General features: G+C 63.4%; 4 protein-coding genes and 1 long non-coding RNA gene across 6 annotated transcripts in view; 2 read left to right on the forward strand and 3 right to left on the reverse strand.

Annotated features, from left to right (window-relative positions):
* Positions 1 to 16762, forward strand: part of LOC309850933 — a 1194231-nt gene that overhangs the window by 1165694 nt on the left and 11775 nt on the right. The gene's annotated exons all lie outside the window — the stretch shown is intronic.
* On the reverse strand, positions 728 to 2316 carry PDE6G (phosphodiesterase 6G; the record flags this gene model as incomplete). The annotated part of the gene is made up of 3 exons (XM_082704567.1): positions 728 to 1314; positions 1786 to 1826; positions 2171 to 2316. The coding sequence occupies 3 exons, from the start codon at positions 2314 to 2316 to the stop codon at positions 1238 to 1240; spliced, it is 264 nt and encodes an 87-aa protein (XP_082560693.1). The 3' UTR covers positions 728 to 1237.
* On the reverse strand, positions 5857 to 7273 carry OXLD1 (oxidoreductase like domain containing 1). Its single transcript, XM_082705533.1, has 2 exons — positions 7163 to 7273; positions 5857 to 6438 (listed from the first exon to the last, which is right to left on the reverse strand). Exons 1-2 carry the CDS (start codon positions 7220 to 7222, stop codon positions 6019 to 6021), a joined length of 480 nt encoding a protein of 159 aa, XP_082561659.1. The 5' UTR covers positions 7223 to 7273; the 3' UTR covers positions 5857 to 6018.
* Positions 7415 to 12903, forward strand: CCDC137 (coiled-coil domain containing 137). 2 transcript variants are annotated; one of them, XM_082705511.1, is made up of 6 exons: positions 7415 to 7569; positions 7897 to 8030; positions 9481 to 9703; positions 11035 to 11117; positions 11217 to 11296; positions 11463 to 12903. In XM_082705511.1, exons 1-6 carry the CDS (start codon positions 7439 to 7441, stop codon positions 11841 to 11843), a joined length of 1032 nt encoding a protein of 343 aa, XP_082561637.1. In that variant the 5' UTR covers positions 7415 to 7438; the 3' UTR covers positions 11844 to 12903. The 2 variants fall into 2 exon arrangements, with proteins under 2 accessions (XP_082561637.1, XP_082561638.1); XM_082705512.1 differs by having other exon boundaries at positions 7900 to 8030.
* Positions 14406 to 16601, reverse strand: ARL16 (ARF like GTPase 16; the record flags this gene model as incomplete). Its single annotated transcript, XM_082705517.1, is given in 6 exon segments — positions 14406 to 15002; positions 15142 to 15257; positions 15769 to 15882; positions 16290 to 16354; positions 16357 to 16429; positions 16431 to 16601. Coding segments are annotated over 6 exon segments (711 nt in total). The 3' UTR covers positions 14406 to 14830.

Raw genomic sequence — 16762 nt, forward strand, 5'->3', positions numbered from 1 at the left:
CGTCTCAGTGGGCAGTGTGAAGAAGCCTTCCGTCTGCGCGCCCACACGGACCCCCAGCCAGGCAGGGAGCCGGCCGCGGCCGCTTCGCCCCCTGCCCACGGGCGCCCTGAGCAGCCTTCATTGCCTCGGGTTACCATGGCTTTTTCTGGCTCCACGTGAATGGGAATCTGTCCGGTCACTGCCGTGTGAACAGGCCCCACAGAGGCACCCGGTCTCCGCGGACACCCTTGGCGGGCTCCAGACAGCAACTGCTGCTAGTGACCGTTTCGCCAGGCCACCCGGGCGTGGCGTCCAGCGTGGACAGCGCTGCTGGCTCACCAGTGGGCACCTGGCCAGCGGTAGAGGACAGCTAAGGACAGGCTGGCTGGGCCACTAAGCGAATTCCCTGATCTCTCCGCCCCCTGTTTCCTCCCGTGAGGCTGAGCTGAGCACACCGTTCTGGCGTGAGCTGCTGCTGGGCCTCGTCTGCCTCCTTGGGGAGGCCTGCTCCGGGGGCTGGCTGTGCACGCGGCTGCCTCCCAGCCTGGCTGGCCGGGCTGCATGGACCCCCAGCCTCCACGGGCCCAGACTCAGCGTCTAGTGGGTTTCCTTCCCTCTCAGCCTGGCCAGGCCCCTGCTGCCCCCACCACCCTGCTCCTTCGTCCCTCCGCCCCTGCTGGAGACCCAAGCCCTCGGACCCTGCCCCCACCCACCACCCACTCCAGCCGAGTGAAGGGGGGCACGCGAATTTTATTTTGAAACCAGGACAGCATGCGTGGGCTACGTTGGGTAGGACGTTTCCTGCTGGTGAGGGGTTTGGAGGGTGTTGGTCAGGCACCGCCAGGACTCCTCCCAGGCATCCCCAACCCAAGGGCAGCAGCTGGGAAGGGCTAGTGAGGGGAGCTTATTCTCGTCACCAGACACCAGGACAGGAGTGGCCTGTGACGAACATTCCTGGGAGACCCTGCTCTGGCTTCCCAGCCCTAAGAGAAGGTCTGTGGGCCAATGTTTCTGGAGGCTCTGCTTCAGCAGAGCCTGCCCGGCCCTGAGGTGTCTGGCAGGGACCTGGTGCACTTCTGGTAACTTCTGGTAACTGGCATCTGGGGGCCTGAGGGTACCACCCTGCAGGGGTCTCCAGACACAAACCGGGCAGTCTGGACACCCTTGGTGGGGAAGGGGCTCCTCACAGGAATCCTGAGCAGGGGTCGCAGCGGGCAGCAGGGGAGACGGCCCTGAGGCTCCGGGTCAGGCTCTGGTGCTAGATGATGCCGTACTGGGCCAGTTCGTGGAGCTCCAGGTGGTTGAACGCCTCCCACGGGCAGATGACCGTGATGTCTGCAGGAGAAGGAACAGTGGCACCGGGAGGCTCCTGGCCCCAGGGGCTCCCCCCACCCAGACCCCGTCGTTTGCACCCCAAGCGGTGAGGGCAGAAGTCCTGGGTGGAGAGCCCTCCCCGCCAGGGCATGCCAGCTTGAGGGTGTCACGTGCTAGAAGGTGGGTGTAGCACGCCAGCGAGACACAGGGGTCAGCAAGGCCTCCTTGTCACTTTCCAGTCCCTCCAAGTATCCAGTTAACCCACTGAATGCGAGCAGCCCCACCTCGGGGAGGCCCAAAGCTCGATGTTGGGGCGGAGAAAGCAGGACAGGCTTGGGGTGGCGCTCCAGGGGAGCTCTGGCTGGACAAACCGGAGGAAGGTTGGGGCCCAGGCACACGGACATGCAGGAGAGTGGGGGGGACCCGGGGCCCAGGCACACGGACATGCAGGAGAGTGGGGGGGACCTGGGAAGAACCTGGCGGCCGTCATACCTGTTCCCAGACCTTCCATTCCAGGGATGTCGTCCCCAAACCTGCGGGACAGGGTGGTCAGGGCCAGTGGCCGGGAAGAGGAGAGTAGGGCTGCGTGGGGGCACACCTGTGCTTGAGTGTCTGCCAGTGTGCCCTGGCTGTGCGTGTGTGTGCAGGGACGCACATGGGTGTGACGGCTGTGGCTGTGGCCTAAGTGGCCGTGAGCATGGTCTCCAGCAGCAACAGGTAGAGGGTGACAGGAGTCCCTGAGCCCTCCCGCCGCCCATGCTGAGGAATGGGGGACCCTCAGGACCCCGGCTAAGAAAGGGTGGCCAACCCCCCTGCTGTAGGTCAGCCCCCCACTTCCTGTGTGGCCTGCGGGGCACCCTCCACCAGCTCTGCTTACCCTTGGACACCTTTCTTGGGGGGCTTGCTCTTGAATTGTCTGGTTTGCCGCTGCTTAAATTTGGGGGGCCCTTTTCTGGGAGTGACAGGCCCCCCTGTCACCCTGGTGGCCGAGCGGATCTCGGCCTTGGGTGGCTCCAGGTTCATGGCCAGGCTGAGCAAGACCCCACGGCAAACTCCGGCTTCTAGACTCCCTCACGCCGTGGGCTGGGGACACACCAGGGCGGGGGGGTCCCGGTCAGCCTCACGCCATGGGCTGGGGACACACCGGGGGGGGGGGTCCCGGTCAGCTTCCTTGCTTCTGCCTCCCTTGCAGGCCTCAATCCAGTAGAACAGAGAAAGTCCTGAAACAGGAAACCCGGGGGTCCTGAGCACGACCTCAGTGGTGGCCCCCCGCCATCTCCACGTGGGGCTCCACCTGGGGTCGGGCAGGAGGACCCCAGGTGCACCCCGCTCAGCTGTCTCCCCTTCTGCAACCCCACCCCAATCCCTGGGGGTAGCGACCCTCGGCCTCATTCCTGGCAGCACGTCAGGCATCCAGCTGGCCAACGAGGGGTGCCAGAGAAATGGAGGGCACGGTGCCCGGCAGGAAGGGCCCTGTCTCAGAAGTCCCGAGCTGAGCTGAGCAACCGCCACCTCCCGCAGTTTCTTCCCTCTGCTGGTAAATACCCCAGCCACTCACTGTGCTAAGAGGCTGCCCTGGGCACCAGCGTCACCCGCTGGTGTCCATGAACCCACTGCACAGGGCGACCCTCCCTCTGCTTCTCCCTGGATGTCCTAAGCCCCACTGACCCTGCTCAAGGGCAACCCGGCTTCCCCTAAGCCTATTAGCCCCAGAGGGTGACTCTAATCCCTCTGGGCCGCTGTGGGTCTAGAAGGTTCTGGGGTTAAACCACAGGATGCAGACAGGAGCCCCCGACACCACCCCATGGGCCCCCTTTGCCACTCTGGTCCTGTGGGCCGTAGTGCCCGAGGCCAGCCTTGGGCTGCCACCAGCTGCAGGCTAGAGCCTCATGGCTGAGACTGACGGGCAGGCGAGGCAGGCTGGGTGGTGGGGGTGGGTGCCCAGTCCCAGGCACACCCCACCACGGATCTTTCCTAACGTTCATGCCCCTTGCCAGAAACTGCACCAGCCCAGGAGGGCATACACGGGGTCCAAGCTGACCTGCAGCGGGCCTGGTGGTCCTGGCTGTTCAGGCACATCACACCCACCCCCCACAGCTTAGATGGTGCAGGCTGCCCAGTCCCAGGTCCTGGGCCAGTGTGCACAGCCCCGACCCAGACGGAACTCCTTGTCAGATGCTAGCCTCGTGGAAACCACGGGCCAAGCTCTCCCAGCGGCCCCTACCACGGTCCAGTCTCTGGCTGAGGACCACTCAAGTTGGCTGAGAGTGCGTGGCCCAAGGTCCACTAGACCATTGCTGGCCTTGGGGACCACCTGCAACCATCCTTAGAAAGGGGGGAACTGAGAGTGACCACGTGGGGACCCCCTCCGACTAGGACAGCAGACAGACTCCTGTGGCTCCAGCCATCAGCACAGCCGTGAGAAGCCCACCAACTCCCACCGTCTGCACAGACACCCACCCCCTCGGGTAAGTGGCCACCAAGAGAGCGGCTGAGGAAGGTCAGGACTCACCAAGCTCTGAGCAGGTCTCGGGAGGCCGTGGGTGTGAATGTCCAGGCATCCCCCGGCAGGGGCCCGGCGGGGCATTTATCCTGCCTCTGGGTAAGCGGATTGGGATGACCCCCGACACAGCACTAAAGAGATTGGTAGGGCCACTCGGGAGGGTGGTGGGAGGGCCCCAGCTCTGAGGGCTCCGGGGAGGAGGGAAGGGCTGAGGATGGGACCGGGACGGGGACGGGACGTGCCATTGCGGACTGTGGGGCGGACGAGCTGCTTGTCTTGGAAATGAAGAAACTGTCCTGGCTGAGGTCCTGGGTATCCCCACTTTCAGTTCTCTGACCTCTAAAGCATCCACCTTCATGGCCCCCGAAGTCCCGTGTAGTCTGGCCACTGTCTACCTCTTGGACCTCCTTTCATCCCTCTGCCTCGTTCTCCATGCTCCCGGCCCCTTCTTCCACCCCAGGATCTTTGCACCTGCTGCTCTGTTGGCGTGAGGTGCACCTCTCCTCACTTGCTCTGCTCCCTCTTCCCAGGACTTCAGAGCCCTGTCCCAGGGTCATTTCCTCAGGGTGACCCCCCAGGATAGAGCAGGATGGCTTTCATAGGACCCCACGGCAGCTAGAACTCGTTCACGCTCCTAGAGTTGTGCATCCAGATAATGCTCCGGTTAACCTCCATCTTCCGTGTTGGAGTGGAACACAGCAGAGGTTTCTGCTGGACCGCAGCTTCTAGCCCAGGTCCAGACACGTCACAGATGGCCAGCCGGTGCCTATGAAACCAACCAATGGGCAGCCAAGACCTGCAGCCTCGTGACTGGGCTGGTGCTGCACAGGCCACCCTGACTGCCGTGGGCTGCGAGGAGGAGGAGCCCGCCTTGCCAAAGGGAGCAAGGCCAGCGACGGGACTTCGCTGTGACTCCATCATTCCACAGTAGCGCTAACTCCGTAGGATCCTTCAGATGTGCATGGTTACATGTACTCAGGTACATACAGAAAACCTCCTATAAATCTGCATTTTGGAAAAAATATGGAAAACCTCCACATCTCTGCGATAAGCCACCCTTCATGGAGCCTCAGAGCCTGCCAAGCTTTGCCGTTGTCCTTGGAGAAAAGCTTTCTCTTTCTGGGACGTTTTTGAATCTGTATGAGCACTGTGTTAAACGAGATGCTCTGTGAGATACAGCCCAATAGGTATGGGGCACCATAAACCCTGTTCCTGGAAGGCACGCAGCCATCCACAAAGATGGCCTGAGCCACAGATGTCTAACTAGGCCCTGCGTTTTGCTTCCGGAAATTCTCACCCACACATCTCTACGTGACTCGCCAGCTTTACGTTAAAGGTTCCTACCTGGGAAGCCTGTTTATCAGCTCGAACCCCTCCTGAGTTCATCCTTAAATGAGGACAGAGAAAACAGAAAGTCCCTTCAACTCCTTCCCCATCCAGGCTACTGGTATGGGCGCTTGGAATTGCTGGGGGAGGGAGGTAAGTCGGGACCATGTCCGTGATGGGGGTGAGCAGGGGACCGGGATTGGCAGTGAGGGCGCTAAGAAAAAGCTCTTCCCGGGCGGGCGGAGTGGCCCCACAGCCAGGTCTGCAGCTGAGGACTGCCTTCCTTATTCACTCCAACTTGGCTAGCGCCGGGAGGCTGATTCTAGGGCTGGTGCTGGAGGCCTTAGGTCAGTTGCCTGGGTCATCGTGTCTAAGTGGGTTGCAAGGACTGGAGGCTCAGGCCCCCGAAGGCTGATCACCAGCCTTCTGGCTGGCTGGGGGGTGGGCATCTCCCCAGGGAGCCTGGCAGCTGGAAGGACGGGGCCTTCCCAGGCTGCCGTGTCCACGCCTGCCAAGGGCTTTGCCAACAGCAACTTCATGGGCCCAGGCAGTCCTCTCTGCCACTGAGAATAACCACAGTGGACCTTGGGGCAGGACTTCTGGGTGCTGGGACATGGAAGGGGACTCTGGGGACGGTCATCACGTGGCTCATCAAAGACACGGACCTTACTTCACCCTTACAGTTGCCAAACCTGCAGGATCTCAATGAAAGTTCAAAGGCAAGCCGCACACGCTTTCTTTGACAACCTCACATAAGGCTTATTTATTCTCAGATCAAGTCAATCGATAATTCCTCCTAGTCCAGTCTGACACGAAGGGCCACGCAAGCTCCTTGATGCTTCCTGAGGAGGAGGGAGGAGGAGGCTGGAGCCGGTGTGGGTGCTGGGCCCATAGGCTTAGCCTCCGCCCCTCACTCGGAGCTGGATCTCCACCCTGAGGAAGGCCTTGAGGTTCTCGTCAGCCACGTGCTCCTCGAGGGCAGCCAGGGCTCGCTCCCCGCCATCCTGGTAGTGCCGCAGCAGCGCATCCGCATACTCCACCCACACGCAGCTGGGGCAGCCGCTCATGCAGCAGTTTGTGGGGGGCTGGAGGTCAGGCGGTGGGGGGTACAGGGGCTCAGGGGCGGCCCTGCCAGGCATGGACGACTTGGGTGGCCTGCTGCCCTCAGCACCTGCCTGAGAGCCCTCCTCTGCAGGGTCCTTCCGGAAATCTCTGTGGCCTTCACAGGCATGGACGGAGACACGGGGCCTGCTAAGAATGCTGCCGCCTCCAGGAAGCCTTTGGCACCGGTCCCAGTTGGAGAATCCACGCGGCCCCTGAGGAGACACACGCTGGTGAGCCCTGCCCGCCCCCAGCTCCAGGGAAATTTCAGCCCGGGTCGCTGGCGGGGACTGCAGGCGCCCCCCCATTCCTCACTGCCCGGAGATCTTGGACGAGTTACTTCATCTGCAGACTCGGGTTCCCGTCTGCAAAGTGGACACAGGCCTGGAGAAAGGCTGGGTTCAGGGACAGGCACTGGGCATGCACTCCAGCAGATGGGGGCGCTGGGGGCGCCCTGGCACCCCTCCTCCTTGGGCAGAAGTGGGGGCGGGTGGAAGCCCGCGGGCTGCGGCCACACAGCGGCGGCTCCCTCCGACCCGTGCTGCCGCGCCTCTGACCATCCTGCCTGACGCGCCGCCCCTCCTTCCCTGTCCTCCTCCAGCTCACCCCGTAAAGATCGCGAGGGCAGCCTCCCCACTTCTCCAGCCCCGGCCCCCCAGCGTCCGGTCCCCTGCTCGCTGGTGTCCGGGGCGCTCCACACTGACTGCCCGCCCTGCCTTCCTTATTCACTCCAACTCCGGCGAGGAGCACCAGCTCCTCGTCCACTGCGGCTCTCCCGAGGGACTGGACACAGCCCGGCCCGCGCGGGGCGGCGCTGCCCGCGGAGCCGGGGCTGGGACAGAACGACAGCAGGCGGCGCGGGCCCGGACTCTCTGTCCCTACCGGGCCCCCGCCCCCCCGAACGCGCCCCGCCCCGGCGCCCGCCTCGCCGGTACTTGCCGGACCGCGGGCAGCGGCGGCCACCGTCCGGCCTCCCGCAACCAACCTCCGGAGCAGCATCACCCGCTGCCCGGCCCCGGCGCACGCGCGCCGCAGCCCGAGGCCCCGCCCCCCCGAGCGCGTGAGGGGCGGCCGCTCTGGCCAATCCCGGCTCGTCGAAGAGCAGCACCGCGCCAATGGTCGCAGAGCTGAGCGCAGGAAGCGGAAATGGCGGTCGTGGGGCGGGACTGTGCGGAAGGGCGGAAGTGGCGTCCTGTGGGAGCACCCGGCGTGTGGATGGCGCGACTCGGGCGCCGCGGTGCTGCGCCCCTGGGGCCGGGGGTGCCGGGGGGTGCCGGGCGGCCGCGGGGGCGGCAGCAGCAGGTGCGGGGGACGCCGCGCTCAGCGCCGCGGCCCGGACCGCGCAGGTGGGTCTTAGCGCCCCGCCGTCCCTACCTGGCCCCTCGCTGCGTCCGGCCGAGGCCGCGAGGGAGGACCGCCGGCTGAGCGGGATGGCTCCGGGTCGCGGCACGGGCCCTCCGGGGTGCGGCCCCCGCCCTCCTGCGGCTCCGGGAGCGCCCCTCAGCCCAGCGTGCTGCGCGAACCCGGCTCGGGCGGTCCCCGGGGAGGGGGCTCCCTCGCCCGGCCGCGCAGCCAGGCCGGCCCCAGGTTCGCTGTCCAGGCCCGGCTGCGGTGTCCCGGGTTCTGCTTCGGCCGGGCCGGGGCGCGTCTCACCGGCCTGCCCTCGCCCCCAGCAGAGGAAAGCAGCAGGCGAATTGCGCGCCGCAGGACCCGGAGGAGCAGGAGATCCCCTTCCGGCTGCGGGAGATCATGAGGAGCCGCCAGGACATGGGCGGCCGCGCCGGCGCCCGGGAGCGCAGGAGGCGAGGTGAGCGCGCGCGCGCCGGGGCGGCCGCTGCGCCGCCGAAGTGCCCAACGGCCTCGCCAGCAGCGACCCGCCCGCGCCCAGGGGTCCGAAGGTGCGGGAGCTGTGGAGCGCTGCCCACGCCTGGTGTCAGCGGCCCCGAGGGCCCGCGGAGGGCGGAGTGGCTTCACGGCCCTGTGAGCGCTGTGGGTTCGCCTCCCAAGCCCTGGAGCTCCATCAGGAGGGACGGTGGGTTCAGACTGACTTGAGAAAAGATGCCCTGGAACGACTTGAGGGAGTGGACAGGGCAGGCCCGGGAAGCTCTCGCATTGAGAACCGGCCGTTTCTTGGACGGGAGTGCAGAGACCGTGGGCAGAGAGGGGGGTGTTTCCTGGAGGTTAACGAGGGACTTGAGCAGACACCCCCGCCCCCCGCCTGGAACAGCTCACCTTTCCGACCCCTCACCCAGAGGCCAGGTTGGGTGCCCCCCTGTCGGCCTGTGTCAGGGATAACAGTTGGGTCATTTGGGGGAAGGGAGTCGGGCATGTTGGTGTTCGGCGTATATACGTGTCTCCCCAAATACAAGTTTTTTTTTTTTTTTTTAAGATTTTATTTATTTATTTGACAGAGAGAAATCACAAGTAGATGGAGAGGCAGGCAGAAAGAGAGAGAGGGAAGCAGGCTCTCCGCTGAGCAGAGAGCCCGATGCGGGACTCGATCCCAGGACTCTGAGATCATGACCTGAGCTGAAGGCAGCGGCTCAACCCACTGAGCCACCCAGGCGCCCCCCAAATACAAGTTTTATCATTTCTTTGTAAACCTCACGCTTTTCTTCGTGGGTTATACGCCCGCCGAAGACCTAGCGACAGAAAGAGGCAGGGAAGGTGAGAGGAGGGTGCACACTGGCCCCGGTCGGAGCTGCGCGTTACTGGGCTGGCTCTTGCTTTGGGATGCTGAAGACAAACACACGCGTGGTGAAGCAGGCAGGGGTGGCAGGTATGAGGTGCGGTGTAGCCTTCTCCCTGTCTCTGGAGCCTCCTCTTCCGCCTTGAAAGAAAGCTCTGTTCCTGTTCTGCCCTGCCTGCCCGCGAGGAGCATCCTGTTCGTTTTCCCGTTCTTACGATGAGGACGCTACACGCTCCTTCTGTGCCGTGCTTAACGTCCTGGGTTTGCGCGGTGAAATCTTCACATGGACGTAGACTAGTTACTCACCAGTCCTCCGTGGGTGATTAAATAACGTTTAGGTTCTTCTCGGTTTTCTTCCTTGGCCGAGCCATGGTGGACATCTATGATGTGCAGCGGTGGGCTGGGGGGCTCCCACCCACACGGGTGCCTGAGCTGGGCACCGTAAACGTTCAGCGGCTGCCGCTGGGCTGCCCTGACTTGAGTCTGGTCTTCCTTCCCTATGGCCCCGGGCAGGGAACTGAGCCGGCCAGCCTGGTGCCACATCCCTGACCTCTCCCTTTGTCCTCAGCCCAGGTGGCCTTCAAGAAGACATTGGAGAAGGAAGCAAAGGGAGCGGAGCCAGACATCGCTGTCCCCAAATTCAAGCAGAAGAAGTGGGAGTCTGACAGGGCCTACATCCAGCGAATGGAGCAGGAGGCCCAGCACGTGCTCTTCCTCAGCAAAAACCAGGTGGCCCGACAGCCCGAGGTGCAGGCGGCTCCCAAGAAGGAGAAGTCAGAGCGGAAGAAAGCGTGAGTAGGGTGGGGTAGCAGCGTTAGTGTTTTCTCGCTGGAGGGGGTGCCACCGCATGATTCAGGGGGAGCCTGGAAGTGAAAACTTGGTCCGTTGCTGAGTGTTTTTCTCTGCGTCAGAGCTTTTCAACCTTGGGGGTTCAGGGAGTCTCTGGGCCCACGGAACTCTGAAGGCCTAGCTCCTTCTTTCCCTTTCTCTGGAAAAGCATCAAGGGGGCCCAAGAGCCAGGTGAGGTCAAGGACCTGTTGTCCACCCTGGCTAGTTGCAACAGAAAGGGGGAAAAAGACAAGGCTGGTGGTCCCTCAGGAGGGCTTGCTGGCCCCTGGGGAACCCCATGCAGCTGTGGGGCTCCCCCCGCTTCTGACTGGCTGATGCCACCTCCTCTCTGAGGACCTGGACCAGGATCGTTGCCCTGAAAGAAGTTTGAGGCCTTCAGCTGTGCCGCACACTTGAGTCCTGCGACCATTCAGCCCCAGGCCTCATCTGTAAAGCGGGGAAACAGCCATCTCCAGCCAGGGCCTAATGAGGTCCTTGCAGGGGTCCTGAGGGTGGCATCCGGCACCAGGAAGGAGCCCACTGCCAGCTGTAGTGCCCCTGCCCCCAGCCCTGAAGTCTGGGAAGGAAGCCCTGTGCCACCTCCCTGGGCCTGTGGGCAGGGGCGGGGAGGTGGTTTCAACAAACAAGGGCTTTTCGAGACGTTTCTGCCACAACTGCAGTGTTTGAGAAGAGCGGATCCCAGCTTTCATCAGAAGTTTCTATCCCAGCTGTGGGAGCTGGAGCTGGTCAGCAGCCCCACGGTGCTGCCCGCGTCTGAGCGCCCTGTGCTTGTGGTCAGGCCAGGTGATAACAAGCAAGTCATAGAAAAGTGGAAGCACGCACTGGAGCCACAGCTGTCTCTCAAACACAGTGCTGCCCCGAGAGGCCCTTCAGAAGAGCGGCCCAGTCGACACGTGGCCAGTGACTGTCAGCGGCAGGGCCATTCCTTGCGGCACAGGGTGTGGGACGACAGCTGGGCCTCTACCCTCTATCCGAGATGCCAGGAGCACTCCTACCCCGTCCCCCCAGCTGTTGGGACAACCCAGAGTGTCTCCAGACACTGTCAGAGGTGCTCGGGGGGCACCATTGTCCCCCGAGAACACAGCCGTGGGACCCAATGGGCCCTGTTCTGCATGCACGGTTGTGGGGGGAGGCAGTCGCCAGACTGGGGACTTGGCGGCAGCCTGCCAGCCTGTGCTGTGGGGCACCTTCCTGGGCAGGGGTGACCTCCGCCTTCTGAGTCCTGTGAGATGAGACTTGGGGAATCTGAACGGCATTGTGCTTTCTTCCCCAGGTTCCAGAAACGGAGACTGGAGAGAATCCGGCGGCGAAAGGAAGAGAAGGCAGCAGAGAGGCTGGAGCAGGAGCTGCTCCGAGGTAGGTCTTCCAGGAGCCATTGTGTGGGCCCTGAGCACATGGGCCTCTGTGGGGACCGCGATGGCCAGAGGCATCAGTTTTGCCCCTCTGCCCCTCCAGACACAGTGAAGTTTGGCGAGGTTGCTCTACAGCCCCCGGAGCTGACCGCCCAGCCCAGGACAAGCACAAGCCGGGACCAGGTAAGTGGGGGCAGCTGCCCTGGGTGTCCCCCAAGGCCACCTGGTCCAGGGCCTACACGCAGAGTCCCACATTCTCACTGGGCATCCAGCTGTTGGACCAACGTGGGCCCTTTGTTACCTCTCCTCCTTCCTGAGCTGAGCCTCGGTCTCCGTCTCTGTTCTTCAGCCTGGGAAGAAGTCGCTGATGCTTAGGAGGCTTCTGAGCCCTGGCGGCGTGTCCCAGCCGCTGAGCACGTCGCTGGCCCGACAGCGGATTATCAGGGAGGAGAGAGAGCGGGCCGTGCAGGCCTACCGGGCACTGAAGCAGCAGCGGCAGCCGGGGCTCAGTCAGCACAGCCGGCCTGCTCCCCGCACCTCACGGGAAGAAGGCGGACACATCTGTGATGGTGAGAGCAGCCCCCCCCCCCCCCCGGGCCCAGGGAGGGCGGCTGGATGGCCGGAGCACACGCTGGCTCTCCCATGCCCCCAGGTGCTGGCTCTCCAGCGCAGGAGAGGGTTTCCGGCCTTTGGCCTCTCACTTTTTCTCCCTAAGATGGCTTTTTTGTGAGAGACTCTTTGCTGGGCTGTCTCACACAGGGCATTATCTGTCCCAGGTTTCCATAGAGTGGCCGGCACCCGTTTGGGATGGACACAGCCGGTCAGGCACACCTGGCATCACTCATCACAGCTTTGTTCTGAACACACAGGTCTAGGCTCCGCTACCCCAGGACTGCTTTAGGGAGAGAGGATGATGCCACAGTCCGTCATTCAGCGCCAGTCCATGGGAGACACTGCAGACTCCATGGGCTGAATCCGTAAGGGAAGCTCGGTGTGGTTCAACGGCACAGGCCGGCTGGGAGCAGGCCGGAGCGGGGGCGGGGAGGGCCGGGGTTGGCGTCTGGGCCATGGAGAGGCGCGCTCCTGGTGCCTTGTCCATGGAGCCAGGTGGAGTCCACCCATGCTCTCACTGGGTATGGAGACAGGACAGCCCCCATGCAGTGTGGGTTTGCCAGGGCGGTTGCGTTCTCAAGGTCTTTGGGGAAAGAAGAGCAGGTCTGAAGCAGCTTGAGGGCAAGGGTAGGACCCTGGCCCAGGACTTTCCCATGGCTAAAAGGGCTGTGTGGGGAATTCCTGCCAACGGCAGGGCCTGGCAAGGTTTGAACCTTCCAGGAGATCCTAAGGAGGGAATGCCCAGATGTTGCACGGCACAGACCTCGGCCGTCGAACACGAAGGGGGAGTCCTACTGCCCACATCCTTGTGAGGCAGCACTGGTCCCCTTCTTTGGGCTTGAACAGCTCGGGAACAGCTCCGTCTCAGGCTTGGCCAGGGCGGCCCTCCAGAACGTGGGATAGTGTGCTTCTGTGGGGTCCTTTTTTGTTTGTCCGTTTGCAGCCTTTATAATGTTTTGTAGTTTTTTTTTGTTTTTTTTTTTCAAATTAAAACCTGAGTTAGGGCGCCTGGGTGCTCAGTGGGTTAAGGCTTCTGCCTTCGGCTCAGGTGGTGATCTCAGGGTCCTGGGGTCGAGTCCCGCATCGGGCTCTCTGCTCGGCGGGAGCCTGCTTCTCCCCCTTCCCTCTCTGCCTACTTGGGATCTCTGTCAAATAAAATCTTTAAAAAAAAACAAAAACTTTCTGCGTTGAAGTGGTTTCTGTGACCAGGGCTAGTGTCCCAGGGCTGTTTGTGTGTGGCACGGGCCTCGTCCCCGACATCGGGTACCCAGGAGCCCTGGGTCCACTGTGGCGGCAGATACGGGTGGCAGTGGTGGGGCGGGGGGCGTGCTGCTCCCTCAGTGGTTGGCACCCTTCCTGCGCTAGGATCCCAGGACGGGGGCAGGGTGGCAAGCCAGGGGTGAACACACTCCCGGAGAGAACCCATGCTCCTGGACACATCACCAAGCGTGGTGTGAAAGCAAGGTGGGAATGGGTTGTGGCTGGAGGTTTGCCTTTCAAAACCAGGTTCAGCTCAGCCACAGGGTGCAGTCACCTCGAGCCTGTCAGTGTCCCAAGAACTCACCAACTCGGCCCAGGCTGGCTTTATCATGGGTGACCAGGCCCAAATCCAAGATGGACCCCAGCTTGGGGTCACTCCTAGAGATGGAGCCAGGTGCTTGTCTCCTGAGTGTGTGCTGTGCTTAAGTTGTCTGAAGGGGGGTGGACAGCCAGTTATGCTGGGTACCAAACTGAAATCCACGAGGACTCCGTGGGCGAGGCCACTGGCACGCGCGGCTGTGTGGTGTGACTCGGAAGGGCAGTGACAGCAGCGTGCAGCAGTAGCAGACCTTCCCAGGAAGGAGTGCTTCCACGCGGTGGCAGGCGGACCGGAGCCCCAGCGGCCGGTGGTCTCTGCCAGAGCTCCTCCGAGGCATGGTCTGCAACCCCTGCACACAATACCCCCTGTCCCCAGCAACGCGGCCGACTGGAGACTACCCTGGTGGGGCCCAGGCCACCACTCTGCTCTGCACGACGGGGTTCCTTCCCAGCCCAGCTAGCCTCCACTGCCAGCGGGGACAGAGAAAGCCATTTGTAGAAAACGCACCACCACACCCAGGAGAAGGCTTCTCAACTAACCGCAGCGGCCTAACACCTCTCCCTGGAGCCCTGGAAGCAGGGGAACGGGACACTATTTCCAAAAAACGTCTTTACAGATATAACTACAGATCTCGAGATCATCCTAGATTTAGAGTGGACCCTAAATCCAGTGACCGGTGTCCCTGTAAGGAGAAAAAAGCAATGAAGACAGACGCAGGGATTCCAGGTCTGCAAGTCTCAAGCTGAGTTATATCAAGAACGGCCGGCAGCTGCTGGAGGCCAGGAGAGAAGCGAGGAACGCATTCTCCTTCGGGGCCTCCAGAAGGAACCAGCCGTGCGATCAGTGTTTGACCTCCAGAACTGTGAGCGTAAATCTGGGTGGTTTTAAGCCACCAAGTCTGTGGCACTTAGTGACGGAGGCCCCAGGACACGAATGCACCCGTTTTCCTGCAGGCCCCTTCGGCGGGAATCAGGATGAGCTTGCCGGGACCTCCCACGATCTCTCAGAGCTGCCCCCCGCCCTCACCTACCTGCAGGACCACTACGCCCTCCCCCGCGACGACCGACCGTACACTGAGCAGAAGAACCAGTGAAAACACCATTCTCGTTCCAACTGCATGCTCAGATCTTTCTGACAACAGCCTCATACAGCGGGGGTCCTGTTGGCAGCCTGTCACAGACTCAACAGGTACAGCCTGTACCACATTAAGAGACCGTGTCTGTGGGGCTGTGCAGTCCAAACAGCTCTGGGAAAGGGAATACACCCCGGGAGCATCAGCCCAGCATGGGCATAGGACACCCTGTCCACCTTCCAGCCCTGGGGACGCTCTCTTTCAGAGGCCAGCTGTCTAGAGTTTCTGGAACCGGGGTTCCTGTTTACACAGCACTGCAACTCGGGCCAGAAGCCCATCCCCCAGACTTCTGTGGAGCCATCGGGCCCTGTAAGAACAGACTGACGGAGACCAAGCAGAGCTGTTCTCGGCCTCCTCCCCAGGGCCGGCCAGTGGTGCTACTCCTGGCAGTGGGTCAGCCGTCGGCTCTGTGGGTGTCCTGGAGCCAGCGCAGCACCGCCGCCAAGCCCGTGCCCCTGCGGGCGCTGATCTCCACGGTGCTGACGTTCTGCCTGGCAGAAGCAATGATGTCTGGGAGCCTCATCAAGGACTTCATCTCCTCCACGGTCATGTAACAGGGCAGATCACTGGAGCAGAAAAAGCGCCCTGTCCAGGTGAGCTGCCACAGGCCCATCCCAACCCCCGCTAAACGCCCCCCCATGGCTACGCTCCGAGGGACCTCCTCACGGGGGGACCCCAACGCTCTCCAGGATGACAGACCCGTACATCTTATTGAAGAGTATCAAGACCGACGCTCCTGCGAGTTCTTCTGCAGAAAGGAGACCCAAGAGCTGCACGCAGGACGCAGACAGCTGAGTGGGGTTAGCGGCGTCCATCATGAACTAGGGAAGAAAAATGCAGAGCAGGGCCACCTGGTGAGGGAGACAGTCCTTCCAGAATCCCCTTCCTTGAGCGTCATAACCTGGCTCAGAAAAGCAAAATGACTTTGAACAAGGGGCCTGGGGTCAGTGGAGGTAAAGAGAAACGAGTCAAACGAGAGTGACCCGTGGCCGCTTGTTTCCGCCCGTCCAGGACTCTCTCTACTTACGTGGCATCCGTTCTCCCAGGCAGGGCCCGGGGATCTGGGGCACAGGCCGTGCTAGGGGACGGGCCATGCAGAGATCAAGCACACAGAACACGGGCAGGGGAGCGGTGCAGAGAGCAAGCTCGCTGGGGCCAGAAGAGGACCCCTGCTGCCCACAAGCCCCGTGGGCTCAAGCGCCAGGGGTCCAGCTGGATTTCCAAAAGGAAGCCCGCGACCAGCACAACTGCCCGGGAACCCAAACTCCAGCCGGTGGGGAGTGCGGTCCGGCACCAGCCCGCGGCTGAACAAGTTCTCGGGTCGTGACCTACCAGGAGACAGCGGCAACTTCCGTAGTAGCTGGGCCAGATGGGTCCCATGCAGCCCCCCAGCTCCCGAACGGTGACCCTCCTCGGCACCACGATGTCCGTCAGGTCGGTGCCCACCTGTGGAAAAACCCCGGGGCACGACGGACACAAGCGCTTCCCCACTGGGAACTCCTGGGGAGGAGCGCGCGCCGCCGTCCGCGCTGGTCCGAACCCCACGGTGCCCGTTCTCGAGGGCCGAGACCCTGCCGCCCCCGCCAGCAAGGCCGAAGCGGCCTCCCGAGTCCAGGCCCGATGCCCCAGAGCGGGCTGCGGCCGCAGCTCCGACCCCCATCCGTGCGGGTCGCCTCTGGGGCGCGCAGGGGAAGCGGCGCGACCAGGGGCGCGGGGCGGGCGCTCGGGGCCCCGCCAGGCGCCCACCCACGTCCGCCGCAGCCGGGCCCCGGGAGGCAGGACGCCCCGCCCGACCACCGCCGGCTCCAGCTTCCCCTGAAGCCCGCCGCACCTGCCGGAGCGCGGAGGCCTACCGTGGGCCGCGTCGGCGGCGGGTCGCCCAGCTCGCCCTTCCCATCCCCGGAGCTCAGCTGTGCGGGCAGTCAAGGATCCCGAGCCGGGAGGGGAAGGCGGGCGGCGGCCGCACCCCGCCCCCGGCCCCGCGCCCCCGGGAGCACCCGACGCCCGCACCAGCCGCCCGGCCCCGCGCCCCCGGGAGCACCCGACGCCCGCACCAGCCGCCCGGCCCCGCGCCCGCCCGGCCCCCGCCGGCGCGGAAGGATAGTCAGCAGCCTCTTCACCAACAGCGTCTTCCCGACGCCCGACGGTCCCAGCAGCAGACACATCACGGCCGCGGACCCCAGCCGGCCCCCGTAGCTCGGCGCAAGTCCCGCCCTCCGTCCGCTCTCATTGGCTAGGCCTCACGTCCGAGCTGTTCATTGGTTCTCGGCGCCCAATCGGCGCACTGCGTCTGGGGCCAGTAGAAAAGCCCGCCTCCTCGCGGCTC

Source organism: Mustela nivalis, assembly GCF_964662115.1.
Source record: "Mustela nivalis genome assembly, chromosome: 17".
NCBI lineage: Eukaryota > Metazoa > Chordata > Mammalia > Carnivora > Mustelidae > Mustela > Mustela nivalis.

What these genes read in the sequence shown, in the direction of transcription:
- OXLD1 (XM_082705533.1), bottom strand. Translation starts at nt 7,222, where the DNA reads ATGCTGCTCCGGAGGTTGGTTGCGGGAGGCCGGACGGTGGCCGCCGCT. An exon ending in CCGCCGCTGCCCGCGGTCCG is followed by an intron (nt 6,439 to 7,162) that starts GCAAGTACCGGC and finishes GTGTCTCCTCAG; the next exon opens with GGGCCGCGTGGATTCTCCAA.
- CCDC137 (XM_082705511.1), top strand. Translation starts at nt 7,439, where the DNA reads ATGGCGCGACTCGGGCGCCGCGGTGCTGCGCCCCTGGGGCCGGGGGTG. An exon ending in CCGCGGCCCGGACCGCGCAG is followed by an intron (nt 7,570 to 7,896) that starts GTGGGTCTTAGC and finishes CCTCGCCCCCAG; the next exon opens with CAGAGGAAAGCAGCAGGCGA. An exon ending in CCGGGAGCGCAGGAGGCGAG is followed by an intron (nt 8,031 to 9,480) that starts GTGAGCGCGCGC and finishes CTTTGTCCTCAG; the next exon opens with CCCAGGTGGCCTTCAAGAAG.